At 60.7% G+C, this 12263-nt stretch overlaps 1 protein-coding gene across 2 annotated transcripts; it reads right to left on the bottom strand.

The window, feature by feature from the left end:
- Window positions 1-4201: 4201 nt before the first annotated feature.
- CYTH2 (cytohesin 2) lies at window positions 4202-12022 on the bottom strand. Of its 2 annotated transcripts, none has more exons than XM_079800786.1 (12): window positions 11812-12022; window positions 10853-11000; window positions 10687-10753; window positions 9555-9673; window positions 8424-8504; window positions 7835-7947; window positions 7586-7734; window positions 6996-7107; window positions 4953-5029; window positions 4791-4862; window positions 4543-4697; window positions 4202-4457 (listed from the first exon to the last, which is right to left on the bottom strand). In XM_079800786.1, the coding sequence occupies exons 1-12, from the start codon at window positions 11828-11830 to the stop codon at window positions 4370-4372; spliced, it is 1200 nt and encodes a 399-aa protein (XP_079656912.1). In that variant the 5' UTR covers window positions 11831-12022; the 3' UTR covers window positions 4202-4369. The 2 variants fall into 2 exon arrangements, with proteins under 2 accessions (XP_079656912.1, XP_079656913.1); XM_079800787.1 differs by lacking the exon at window positions 11812-12022 and adding an exon at window positions 11278-11459.
- Window positions 12023-12263: the final 241 nt, after the last annotated feature.

Genomic DNA, 12263 nt, shown 5'->3' with positions numbered 1-12263 from the left:
GACAGACGGGACCATCGAGGCTCAGGAAGGCCGAGACGGCACGGCCCCGCTCCCCTGCACCCCAGCTCCGGGCCAGCATCACCGACCAGCTGCGGCCTCGGCTTCCAAGCGGCCTCGAGGCCCTGGTGAGGGTGAGGGAAGGTCACGGGGCGGGCAGAGCTGTCTCCACACGGCGGCCGGTGGCGGTGGCCAGAAGCTGTTCCAGGGCCAGGCCTGGGGTGAGGGGTGCCCAGGAGTGACCTGCCAGCAACCTGTACTGACCAGCCACGCCCCACGCCCCTCAGAATGGCCCTGCCTCCGTTTACCCGTTTCTGCACGTGACCTCCCTGACATTCTCCCCTAACTGCGCCTCTCCACGGGGACCTCTCCCTTCGGTTCTGTCCTTCAGCTCCGCGTCTCACCGGCCCCCGTTCTGGTCACCACCTGCCGTGGGATCTTCCCATCTCTCCATCTGTGTCTGTCCCTCGGCCTCTTTTCTCATCTAATTCTATTACTATTTCTTTGAGTTCACGGTCTCTACTTTTTGAATGTATTTTTTATTGATTTCAGAGAGGAAGGGAGAGGGAGAGAGAGAAACATCAATGGTGAGAATCATTGATCGGTTGCCTCCTGCAAAACCCATAGGTGGGGATCAAACCCGCCACTGGAATGTGCCTTGACTGGAATGGAACCTGGGACCCTTCAGTCCACAGGCCGACGCTCTGTCTGCTGAGCCAAACCGGCTAGGGCCGTGGTCGGCAAACTGCGGCTCGTGAGCCACATGCGGCTCTTTGGCCCCTTGAGTGTGGCTCTTCCACAAAATACCACGGCCTGGGCGAGCCTATTTTGAAGAAGTGGCGTTAGAAGAAGTTTAAGTTTAAAAAATGTGGCTCTCAGAAGAAATTTCAATCGTTGTCCTGTTGATGTTTGGCTCTGTTGACGAATGAGTTTGCCGACCACTGGGCTAGGGCCACTGTCTACTTCTGTCCCCTTGGCTGTGTCTCCCTGTGGCCGTCCTGTGTCCATTATGTCTTTCTGCCTGTGTTTTTGTCTCGATGTTTTGCTTCTTGGTTCCTCCTGACTCTGGACTGATTGTGCTTCCATCTCTCTGACGGGATCTATTTTTTTATTTTTTATTTTAGCTCTGATCTAGTTTCAACCTGTTCCCCATCACCTTGGTACCGGATTCATTTGCATATTTGTGGGATATAGTTTGGATACGAGAGGAGGGAAGGGGCCAGGAGGAGATACTTAGCTGGGATGCTGTGGACTCTGAGGGCATGAGGGTCACACGTGAGTCTGGGGGATGGAGAAAGGGAGGGAGAGGACTACGTTGGTGCCTCTTCCCACTACTGCCACCAGTAGACCTGGTGGTGCTTGAACTGACCTTGGGACATGCCTGCCGGGGCAGGGAGCTGCATGGACCAAGCCAGGCGGGCGGTGAGGGTCCAGACTCCTGGGCCTGAGAGAGGAGGGGTGCATCGGTTCGCTAGGCCTCCTTTAAAGAAGTACCACAAATTGGGAGGCTTGAATCACACACATTTATTGTCCGTGCTGGAGGCTACAAGTCCAAGATCAAAGCGCCAGCAGGCCTGGCTCCTGAGGCCGAGGGGCGGGTCACCCCTGCTTCTCTCCCAGCTTCTGGGTTTTGCTGGTAGTCTTCAGGGTTCCTTGGCGTGTAGACGCATCGCCCCGACCCCTGCCTTTATTTTTACCCAGCATTCTCCCTGTGTGTGTCTCCGTGTTCAAAATGTCCCTTTGTAGAAGGAAGGACATCAGTCATTTTGGACTAGGGCCCATGTTAGTGACCTCATCTTCACTAATTTTATCTGCAATGATGCTATTTTCAAATACGGTCACATTCTGAGACCTTGGGGGCCAGGCCTTCAATATGGATTTTGGAGGGTCGCCTATAACAAGGGAGTTGGGAGTTTGAGGTTCTGGAAGAGGAGGGCGCTGGAAGCTAGAATTCTTGGTCCTTGGAGAGATTGAGGTGGGGAGGGGGTTGTGAAGGGCAATTTTGAGATGACTGGAGTCTCACTGAATGATCCACCGACAATCCAGCTTCATTTGGCTAACACAGAGCCACTGATTTCCCACAACAAACAATCCCTCTTCGATCATCTCGCTCAATGGCATTGCCATTCACCAGATACTCAGCCAGAATCCCGGCTGACCCAGCCCTCAGCAAGTCCTACTGGCTCCTCTTCCCAAACCACTCCCAGGGGCCACTGCCCCGCCTCTGCAGCCACACCCTTACCCCTGGCTGACTGCTCAGCCTCACCCCCTCCCTCCCTCCCGCCCGCCAGCCGGCTCGCGTCCAAATTACTCTGCAGCAGCCCGGGCCCTGCCTACAGCCTCCACCTAAATGCATCACATCACTCCTTGGATGGCCTCCACCAACTGAGAATACTTTCAAAGTACTGGCCCCGAATGAGCAGGCCCATGCATCCCCTCCATATTCTCTCTCTCTCTCTCAATCCTTACCCGAAGATATTTTTCCCATTGATTTTCAGAGAGTGGAAGGTAGGGGGTGGGAGACAGAAACATTGATGTGAGAGACACATCAATTGGTCTGCCCCAACCCCGGGGGGTGGGGGGTAGGGGGGAGAGATTGAGCCTGCCACTGAGGGAAGTGCCTTTGACCTGAATTGAACCTGCAACCCTTCCGTCTTCAGGCTGATGCTCTAACCACTGAGAAAACCGGCTAAGGCGTCCCCTTCACTTCCTGTCACCCTCCCCCCACCACCACCACCAAACAGGCAGGCTGGTCTGCTGTCAGTTACTCCAGCACACCGAGCGTTTTCCTGCCTCTGCACATGCTGTTCCCTTGGCCTGGAATGCTCTTCCAGGGCCTCTCCACTGAGCAGCGGCGTCCATGGCTTCATTCCATGGAGGAGTGCAGGACCGGGTGAGACGGTGAGACCCTTTATTTACCCAGGATCCCATTTACCAGAGCCTTCTTGGGTTGATGACTCCATTTCCGTGGAACCTTTGGGAGGAGTCGGCAAATCCACTTCTCATCAGCCCCTGGGGGTGAAGCAGTCGGGGCCTGTTTTCCCAACCTGGTTGGGCACCAGGCTAAGGTCAATCTGACAGCCATGTCTTGAGAAACTACAACTCCCAGGAGACCTCGGGAATGACTCTCCCGTGCCGGAGCAGCACAGCTTGCCAGAAGCTGTGGTCCGCCTCTCGCAGGAGAGGGCGCCACCTCCGAGGGTGGCTGACTGCTATTGCACTTGGGGGCTCTGCACGCTGACAGAGGCCTGTGACCAGGGAGAGGCCGGGGTGCTCCCACCCCGCCAGGAGCACTCAGGGGTTCAACTTCCGGAGGGTGCAGGGTGCGGGAGGAACTGCATCCCGCCAGCAGCCTTAGTCCAGGGACCTGCCCGAGTTGTGGTTTCTTGGGGTCTCCTCAGCTGCACATCTGGGCATAGGAGAATGACATGGGGTCTCCCACTTTGCCAAACCACCTCTTTGCTCCATGGGGACACTATGCGTGCCCCAAGCTGGAGGCCAAAGGTGGACAGGCCGGGACCTGGCTCTTAGGGGCGCCCTCAAAGTCCTTACACTCCAGGCTGTAGGGTCTGGGTGCCATCACTGCTCGGTGTGAAATGTCCTCACAAGGAGGTTAATCCCGCGGAGAAACCGGTCCATCTACCGCATTCCTGCCTCTTGGCACCATCCACTGGGCCCAGCCCACTTCCAACACCAGCAACCTCTGGCTGAACGCTGGGCGAGGGCTCCCCCACCTGCAGCGTCCAACCCTGGGCCTTCCTCCTCCTCCTCCCCAGACCCTCCCCGGGGCCCGTCACGGCCCTTCCAGCTCTCGGGTTGACCCTCAAAGCACCAGCCCAGCTCCCAACCCCATCGGCTGTTATCTGTCACCCCTCAGAGACCACAGCTGCTCTAGGGGCCAGCATCCGCGGGCTCGGGCTGCCAGATGGCATCTGGGTGGGTGCTCAACCTCGCTGGGCATACCTGCGTTCCCGTGACGTTCTAAAGCAACACCAACTCCGGCTACACCAACCGCCTCCCATCACCACCCTTGCGGGCTTGGGGCACAACCAGGACTGAGCCACCCGAGAGGCCCCCAGGGGTTACCCTCTTGGGCAGCACCCTTCGCTCCACTGACAGAGCTCCCAACAGAGACCAGCGCTCCTGGCCCTGGATGGGGCTGCCTCGCTATCAACCCCAAGAAATGAGAGGTCAGCAGGCCGTGAGCAGTTCAATAATTAATATTACCAACAGTGCGTTAATTACAAATAATGAGAGAGGAACTAGAGGTGGTACGTTTTCCAAACGGGGAACCAGCATCCACAGCCCCGTCCCAGGGGTCCGGCCACCCGGGCGGGTGGCGCAGCAATAAATAACGGAGTGGGGGACAGGGTCAGGCCTGCTCCTGCTTCTTCTTGACAGAAATCCGCTTCTTCCTGGCGGCCAGCATCTCGTAGAAGGGGTCCACGCTCACAGCTGCCCTGCGGAGGGGAGAGAGAGACCCAGGGTGAGGGCCAGCGGGTCTGGTCCCAGCCCCCCACCCAGGGCCCCGGGGCCCAGGCTCACTGGATGGACTTGATCCACTCATCCTTCTCCTCCTGCGTGGGGGCCGAGATCCGGTACACCATGTGGTTCCCCTCAACCACGCGGCCATCTGCCTCCGTTTTGCAGGCTTTGATGAGCTGCCCCTTGTTGTTGGGGATATAAAGCTCAAAGCAGTTCTGGGGAGACACCAAAGAGGGGGGGGGGTAAGAGCCGGCCTGAGGGCAGAGGAGCCCCCGCTGTGGCAGGAAGGGGTACAGAGAGGGTCTTACTGGTTTCCGGGGGTCGTCCACCTCCCGGATGCTCAGGTTCTCCAGGGGGATGATTCCTCGGGGCTCCTTGTCCTGAAAGAGCAAGGAGCAGGACTCGGACCTCCCAATCCTCACCGCCGGCCCCTCCTCCCAGGACCCAGGGCAGCTCAGCGCCGTCCTCACCGTGGTGTACTCAAAGTAGTAGAGGCAGTTGTCGGTGAGGATAAACCAGCGCCGCTTCCACGTCTTCACCCGGCCCCCTGAAAGGGAAGGGGCGGGAGGGGGCCTGGGCTCAGCACAGGGTCAGGGCCTCTGAGAGGGGGGAGGGGGGGAGAGGCAGAGCAAGCGCAGGGGCGCGGGCTGTCGGGGCCTGGGACAAAGCAATGCGTGGGAAAGACAGACAAGCAGGGACAGGCGTGTTTGGGCCCCAGGAACTGGTCCGCCCCCCGGGTGGGCTTTACACTTTCTAATAAGCCTGTTGGTCAGCCCCGGCCCAGGTGTCTGAGCCCCCAACCCCTCTCCTGTAGTGTTGGGGAGCGAGGACACCGTGTACCTACCTCCTGGGGCAGACAGCGAGAAAGCAGGCAGGACCAGGCGAGAAGGCAAGGCAGAAGAGGGGGGTGCCCCCAAGAGCCACAGGCAACAGAAATAGGGTGGGCGAGGGCAGGAATGCGCAGGGGGTAGGACAGAGAGAGAGAGAAACAGCAAAGAGAAACACGCAGGGAGGGAGGGAGGGAGAGAGAGGGAAGAAAACCAGTTACATCCACATGAGGGAGGACGGGCCAGGCCCTCTCCCGCCCGGGGAGGCGAGTGCCCTGAGCCCAGGAGGCAGCCATGAGCACCCCCTTTGTCAGTGCCAGACCCCAGACCACCCCGCTCATGTCCTAGGCCAGGAGGCCCTCCGCTGCCGCCACGAACACACTGTGCCCCGGAGGTCATCCCCACGGGGGAGCAGACAGAACCCCGGCCTTGGCCCCAGGTGGCGTGGGGACTCAGTCAGGTCCAGCACAACTGCCCGGGTGACCTCAGCACAACCTCTTGCCCTCTTAGCCACCTTCCTGCTTCAAGATGCCCTGCTGTGGGCTCCTTGTGGGGCCAGAGGGACCGAATAGCAGCAGTGGTAATGGCTTTCCTAACCACCGCTGTGAACAGAGCCCCCGCCAGCCCCCTCTCCTGCACGTCAGTGTTTTAAGAGGCGCCTTTTCCTAATGATCACAAAGCAGAGATGTACTTGGGTGAGAGATCTGGGTCCAAGGCCACCTCTGCCCTGAGCTGCGGGAGGGTGACCGAGCCTCACTTTCCTCATCTGGGCAATGGGAAGGATGCCTGCTGAGGGGGGTTGGGAGGGGAAATCGTTGGTGACGACACCCGCACTGCGGAGCCAGAATTCCTCCAGGAACCACGCACCCAGCACGTTGGCTATAGGACGTGATTGGCATTTTTCACGTGCACCAGGGCCGTCTGCACCAGGGCTATATGCACCGGGGCAGGACCTGCTTCCGGGGCTGGAGAAGGCCGCCTGGGCTCGGGCACATACCCTGGGAGCGCAGTGCGCCCTGGCTCGCGCTGGGCTGGAAGCTTCCCCGGGGCCCTCCCGCGCCCGCTGTCTGCACTGTGCACACTGGACTGGAACGCTGTCAGTCTGCCTCCCGGAGCAGCCATCGTGGCTTCTCCGTTAAAAAGCCGCAGCTAACACTCCCGTGGCACCTACATTACCAGGCCCGGCTGCAAGCCAGCTCCAACCTCGGCTCCGCACTAGGGCCACCTGGGGGCTTTCGCCCTGACGGACGGCTGTCCTGCCCCATCCTGCTTCACAGCCCACCCGCCGGGGTAGCTCCCAGGCGACTCCTGTGCAGCTGGGCCGAGAGGCACCAATCCTCAGGCAGAGGCACTGCGTGACCCCCGCTAACTGACCCCATTTGCTGGCTCCACCCCCTCCCGTCCGGGTCAGGGACTCCATCCAGCCGCACAGCCTGGCAGCACCTGGTGCCCGAGCCCTCTGCTTCCCCCACGATGTGTGTGGAGCCCCTATGCCGGGCCCTGCGCCGGGCCAGCACACAGGCCCGCTCCTGTCTCCAGCCGCATGACGCAGACGTACACACAGGCCGAGAGGTCGCATGGCTTGCCTAGGGTCACCCAGCAGGCACGTGTGGAAGCTGAGTCCAGAGCCCAGGCCCCCTGGCCTCCCCCTGCAGAGGCAGCCGGCAGGGTCAGCAGGGGACGTACCCAGCTTAAGGAGCCAGCCCTCCCGGTCCGGGTTGAAGAAGGTGTGGGTCAGATCGTTCCCGTCATCCTCCGGGATCTTGAAGGGCTCGTTTCGAATGCTGTCGTAGAGGTTCTGAGGAGCGAGAGCCCAGTCAGCAACGCCAGGCCCCTGGGACCCTCCCGGGGCTACTTGGCACGGGTGGGGGGGGGGGGCAATGAGACCACAGGGGGGACAGCCATGGAGGGAGAGAGGGAGGGAGGAGGGGGAGCCTGGGGAGGAAAGGAAGGCGGAAGGCAGAGGAGTGGAGGGAGCCCTGGGGAGGAGGGAAAGGAGGCAAGACAGAAAAAATGGAGAGCAGACAGACAGCGTTGTTAAATCCGCTGAGTTCTTAAAGACAGGAACAGACACAGAGGTGGAGGGTGAGGTAGGACCAAGACCCTGGAAGTCAGAGGGCCGGAGACAGAGGCAGGGAAGAGAAGCAGAGACAAAGAAAGAGGCAGCGGGAGAGAGAGAAAAGAAATGGTGGAAAGGCGGAACCCCAGGTGGAATGCTCAGGCACTGGAGACCCACGGGGAGGGCTGGGGGCTGCGGGGAGGGCGGGGGGCCTGACCCTGAGCAGCTCCTCAGGCAGGTCCCCGCCCTCGTTGATGCCCCGGTTCATGGCCACAAAGCGCTCCAGGCCCGGCTTGTCCCGGACGTTGGGGTTGTGCAGGCTGGTGTTCAGCATGATCACGGCGAAGGACAGCACATAGCAGGTGTCTGCAGCAGTCAGGGTGAGGACACAGGGAGGTGGGCCCCCTCTGCCTCCCGCCCCGGGCCCGGCCCCTCCTCTCCAGGCCCCAGGGGTCCGGGCGCCCACCTGTGGACTGGAAAACCCCGGGGTTGCACAGGCAGTATCGCTGGGCAAAGGCTTCCATCATCCGGTCAATCTTCTGGGCCTCTCCAGGGAGGCGGAAGCTCCACAGAAACTGCCTGCGTCAGAGAGGGGTCAGGCGCGGCGGTCAGGACAGGTGGAACCCCTTTCCCGCGCTCAGTCCCGCCAAACCTGTGGCCTCAGCAGCTGCTCCGGGTATGGACACATGATCCAATCGGACCAATGAGCCCTGACTCTGGGCCTTTTGGTGGATTTAAGGACAGTACCCTTTCTCCTAAGTTGGCTAACGAGGCCTGGAGGATGGCAGAGGCTCCTGTTATCACGTGGGAGCAGGGCCTGCCGCGAGCAATGCCGGCACGGTGGCGAGCACAACCGAGAGATAAAGCTGACCTTCGGATACCATCTGAACATCTGGATACAGCTACGCCTGAAGGCCCCACCACGGGCTTTTGTGTTACGTGCAGCAACCAAGTCCCAAATTTTTGTTTCTATTTTAGTTCTGAGCGGCGTCATCACTTGTAAAGGAGGAGGCCTGGCAGGTACGTCCCTGCCCTGCCAGCCCAGTGCCTCTCACCTGAGCGCCTGCACCAGATTGAGGTCGGTGAACTCATGCAGATCCACAAAGGCGTGCAGCACGGCCAGGTTCAGCTCTTCCCTGGGGGGACGGGGGCAGGCTTCAGAAAAGGCGTTTGGGAAGGTGGGAGTGGACCCAGCCCTGGGGAGGCCACCACTTCTGCACCCAGGGCAGGGGCACGCAGGACATGCTCTTGGGAGGATCATCTGTTGTAAGAGCCCTGGTTGGCTGACCCTTTGCACAGAGAAATGCAGCCAACATGTGCTCCGCCTACTGTCGCCTCTCTCAGCTAATCCCCAGGCTCCTCAGATGTCCAGAGATGGCCCCCAACCCCCCGACATCCACGGTCAGTCCCCACCCCCATGTCCACTATACGTTCCCCACAATGCCAGATGCCCCGTCACCACACAACTCAGCTGTCCACAGATGGTCCCCTCATGCCCCACACACAGAAGGTTCCTAGACATGTTTCCACATTCCCAGTCCCCATACACCTCAGATGGCCAGAAAGTTCCACACACTCTAGAGATCCACACCATCCTGAAGCGCCCAGACACCCAGAGTCCTGTGCACCTCGGATGTTCAGATGCTCACAGATGGTCCCAGGCTTCCCCGACTTCCCAGAATGCCCTCCTGCAAATTAGGGTTCAGACAGTCCCCGCCTTCCCGACACCCACAGATGGTGCCTGTGCACTGCTGTCCAGGCTCATGTACCCTAGGCTTCTAGGCGGTCTCCATACACCCCCGAGTCCAGAGGTCCTCCTGCTCCCAGATTTCCACGGGGTCTCCAGGCTCCACAAACATCCACTGCTAACCCCATACTGCCAAGCTGCCCACACGGTTCCCATGCACATCCGTGGTCTACCCAGTCCTCACATTCCTGTGACACATTCCTACGGGTTTTCTCCTGTCCCAGGCATAAATGGTCCCGCTTCCCAGATGTCCACAGAAGGTCCCCGTGCCCCCGGGATGCTCACAGACAGTCCCTAGGTTCCCCAGGCTCCCCCAGACCCCGGTGTCAGCCCAGCTGGAAGGTTAGTCTATCAGGGTCTCTCCTCAGGAGAGGAGCTTGCAGTGAGCTGGATGCAGGGGTTGAGGGGAGAGGCCCAGAGGGGCGGGGCGGGATCTCACCTCTCCCCCAGGTAGTCCCCGATGGCCGTCTTGTTCAGGCCCTCGCCCTTGTACAGGAAGCGGGCGATCTCCTCAGGTGTGTTCTGCAGAAGTTCGTTCTCCACCAAGAACTGGATCCCCTAGTGAGTGGGGACCGGGTCTCAGTGCTAATATGCTGACAGCCACTCCCACCAGCTCCCCAGAAACCCACCGCACGCTAACCAGGCAGGGCCAGGTGTCATCGTCAGGCTTCTCCCAGGTCTTTAAATAGCATCCCTCCCACCTCATAGCATACAGCCTTGGCACCTACTGTTCCCTCTGCCTTTGCCTGGTTAATTCCAGCACCGAGAGCAGGGGCTGGCAAGGAACAGGAGCTCAGTGGCTGTTTGCTGAAGGACTGAACAAGCTACACTGCTTGGGGCAGGAGGAACAATGTGAGAAACTCAGTGAGCAGCAGTCCTTCAAGAACTGTGAGGGCCAACCCTCAGGCGGGACCCCGGCCTCCTCTGCTCTCCCGACGCCATGAGGACCTCCATTATAGCTCCACCTCGCTCTGGACTGTGGCAACCATGTCCAGGGGCTCCCTGAAGGCCAAGCAGAGTCGACTACTCTCTAGGTGCCGAGCACTGGCTCGCTGAGGGGCAGGCCCAGGGGAGGCAGGAGGAAATGGGCATAAACTGAATAAATAAATGAACAAATGCCTTTCCTCCTGGTGAACACTGGCTCTTCCTTCAAACCTGACCTGTATCTCCTCCTCCAGGAAGTCCTCCCTGATGCCCCGGGCTCCCTCCTCTGAGTGTCCACAGCCACTGGGCCTCTGTCATGACACCGCTGAGCATGTCCCTGTCTACGTTTCCTACCAGACATGCACTCCTCCTGGGACTCTAGGTGACACCAGAAGTGGGCCCAGAAATATGAACAAGAAGGGAAAGAGGATCCCGGCAGAGGACACAGCACAAACCAAGGTCAGCAGGCTGGAGCACTTGGTTCATGTCCAGAGAACAAATGGACAGTCGATCTCGAAATCCAGGGATTGGGACCAAGTCTGTCCCCCTAAAGTAGGCCTTTAACCTTCACACTACTGGGACCTGGAGGTGCCAGAAACCCGTCAGGACGTCTGCCAGGCTGACCCCAGCCCTGTGGCCCCAAGCACCTTCTTGGGGTCCATGTTGAACTTCTTCCTGCCCATTGCCATCTTCCGGTTCCGCTGCAAGGTCTTACTGCAGAGGCAGAGAGCAGGGGGGCGGAGGGTCAATGTCAGGGCAGCCCTGGCCCTGGCCTGGCCCCATGACCCCCAAGTTCCCCACTCCAGGCCTCACCTGCCCTCATTGGCCTCCAGACCCTCCACCTCGCTCATGGCTTCGCTGAGCTCCTCGCGCAGGCGCTGGATCTCCACCAGCAGCTCCTGCTTCCGCCGCCGGATGTTTTCCAGCTCCATCCGCTCCTCTGGGGTCAGGTCTGGGGGCTCTGGGGGTCAGGGGTTGGAGGTCAGTTCTGGGGACGGGAAGCCTGTTTTCCTGCAATCTGGATTTTACAGGGCTGGGGGGCATGACCCTTGGGTTCAGAGGGTGGATGAAGATGAGGGTCAGGCCTCCTATGTCTGCCGGGAGAAGGGGCTGGGGGCCTGGATTCCTCACTCCAGGGGAGGAAGGGCTGAGGATCTGGACTCTTTGGAGTCCTGGGAAGAAGGGGACCCGAGTCTGAAGGAGAAGGGGGCTGGAAGTCTGAACTGTTGGCTCATTACTTGGAAAGGGGCTGAGGCCTTGGTTTTCTACTTCCATTCTCAGCGATGTAGCCGGGGGCCTGGGTGTCCGGACTCCGGGGCCCATGAGAAGTAACTGTGGCAGGGGAAGCTGATGACAGCTGGTAAGAGTTGGGGAAGGGGGCGGGGCATCGAAGGCCACGGTCTTAGTGGGATCTCTGGAGCCCCAAGATTTCTCCCTCGCCCCTCAGCCCCCAGGAGCCCCCCTCCCTGCTCCCAGCAGGCACTGGGCTCGCCCGGCCCCTCCAGGGGGAATGGTTCCGCCGCGGCCTCCCCTCCGCCGCTCATCCCGCCCCCTCCCGCCGCCACCGGAAACAGGATCGGCCCAAACAATGGCCTGGAACGCCCCGCTCTCGGGCCCCGCCGGAAGCCCATCCCGAGCCCCACAAAAACGAGGCGGCGGCGGCGGTGCCGAGCGGCTCCGAGAGGCGCGCGCCGGGAGAAACGTTCGCGGCGGAACGTTGGGGACGAGGGGCTTCATCCGCCCCTTGCCGGCCCCACCCCTCGCCGACCTACCATAGACACCGTCCTCCATGGCGGCTAGGAAGCCCCGCGGGGAGTCCGGGGCGGTCCCGCCAGTCGGGCCTGGTTCCGCGTTGGCCCGCGGGCTCGGGTGAGCCCGCTCAAACGCCCCGGGAGCCACCGCCGCCTCCTCAGCGCCAGTCCTCAGCGCTGAAAAGACTCTCCCTTCGCCTCCCAACCGCCCCGCCAGTAGGGACCGCCCCTCGTTTTGACACCGCCCAATCCAGTCCGGGCCCTCCCGTCTGCTCCGCCCTTGATGCCGAAGGACCGTTCTCCTGGGCCAATCAGCGCGCAAGGAGCAGGCTAGCAGTGTCGGCCGGAGATAGACAGTCCCTCGGGCCAATCAGAGTGCGCGCCCAGGACGGGGCACCGCCTCTGAAACAAAAGAAGTCGCTTGGCTGGTGTGCCCGCCTATGAGAAGCCTCAGAAAGGAACTGCTTGGAGGT

Source organism: Cnephaeus nilssonii, assembly GCF_951640355.1.
Source record: "Cnephaeus nilssonii genome assembly, chromosome: 20".
Lineage (NCBI taxonomy): Eukaryota > Metazoa > Chordata > Mammalia > Chiroptera > Vespertilionidae > Cnephaeus > Cnephaeus nilssonii.
The sequence above is the reverse complement of the archived record's forward strand: the minus strand, read 5'-3'. Positions and strand labels throughout refer to the sequence as shown.

Coding starts and splice junctions, on each gene's coding strand:
- CYTH2 (XM_079800787.1), bottom strand. CDS start 11,362: ATGGGCCCCGGAGTCCGGACACCCAGGCCCCCGGCTACATCGCTGAGA. Junction 7,948..8,423: donor AATCTGGTGCAGGCGCTCAG/GTGAGAGGCACT, acceptor TCTCTGACGCAG/GCAGTTTCTGTGGAGCTTCC. Junction 4,698..4,790: donor TGGACGACCCCCGGAAACCA/GTAAGACCCTCT, acceptor GTGTCTCCCCAG/AACTGCTTTGAGCTTTATAT.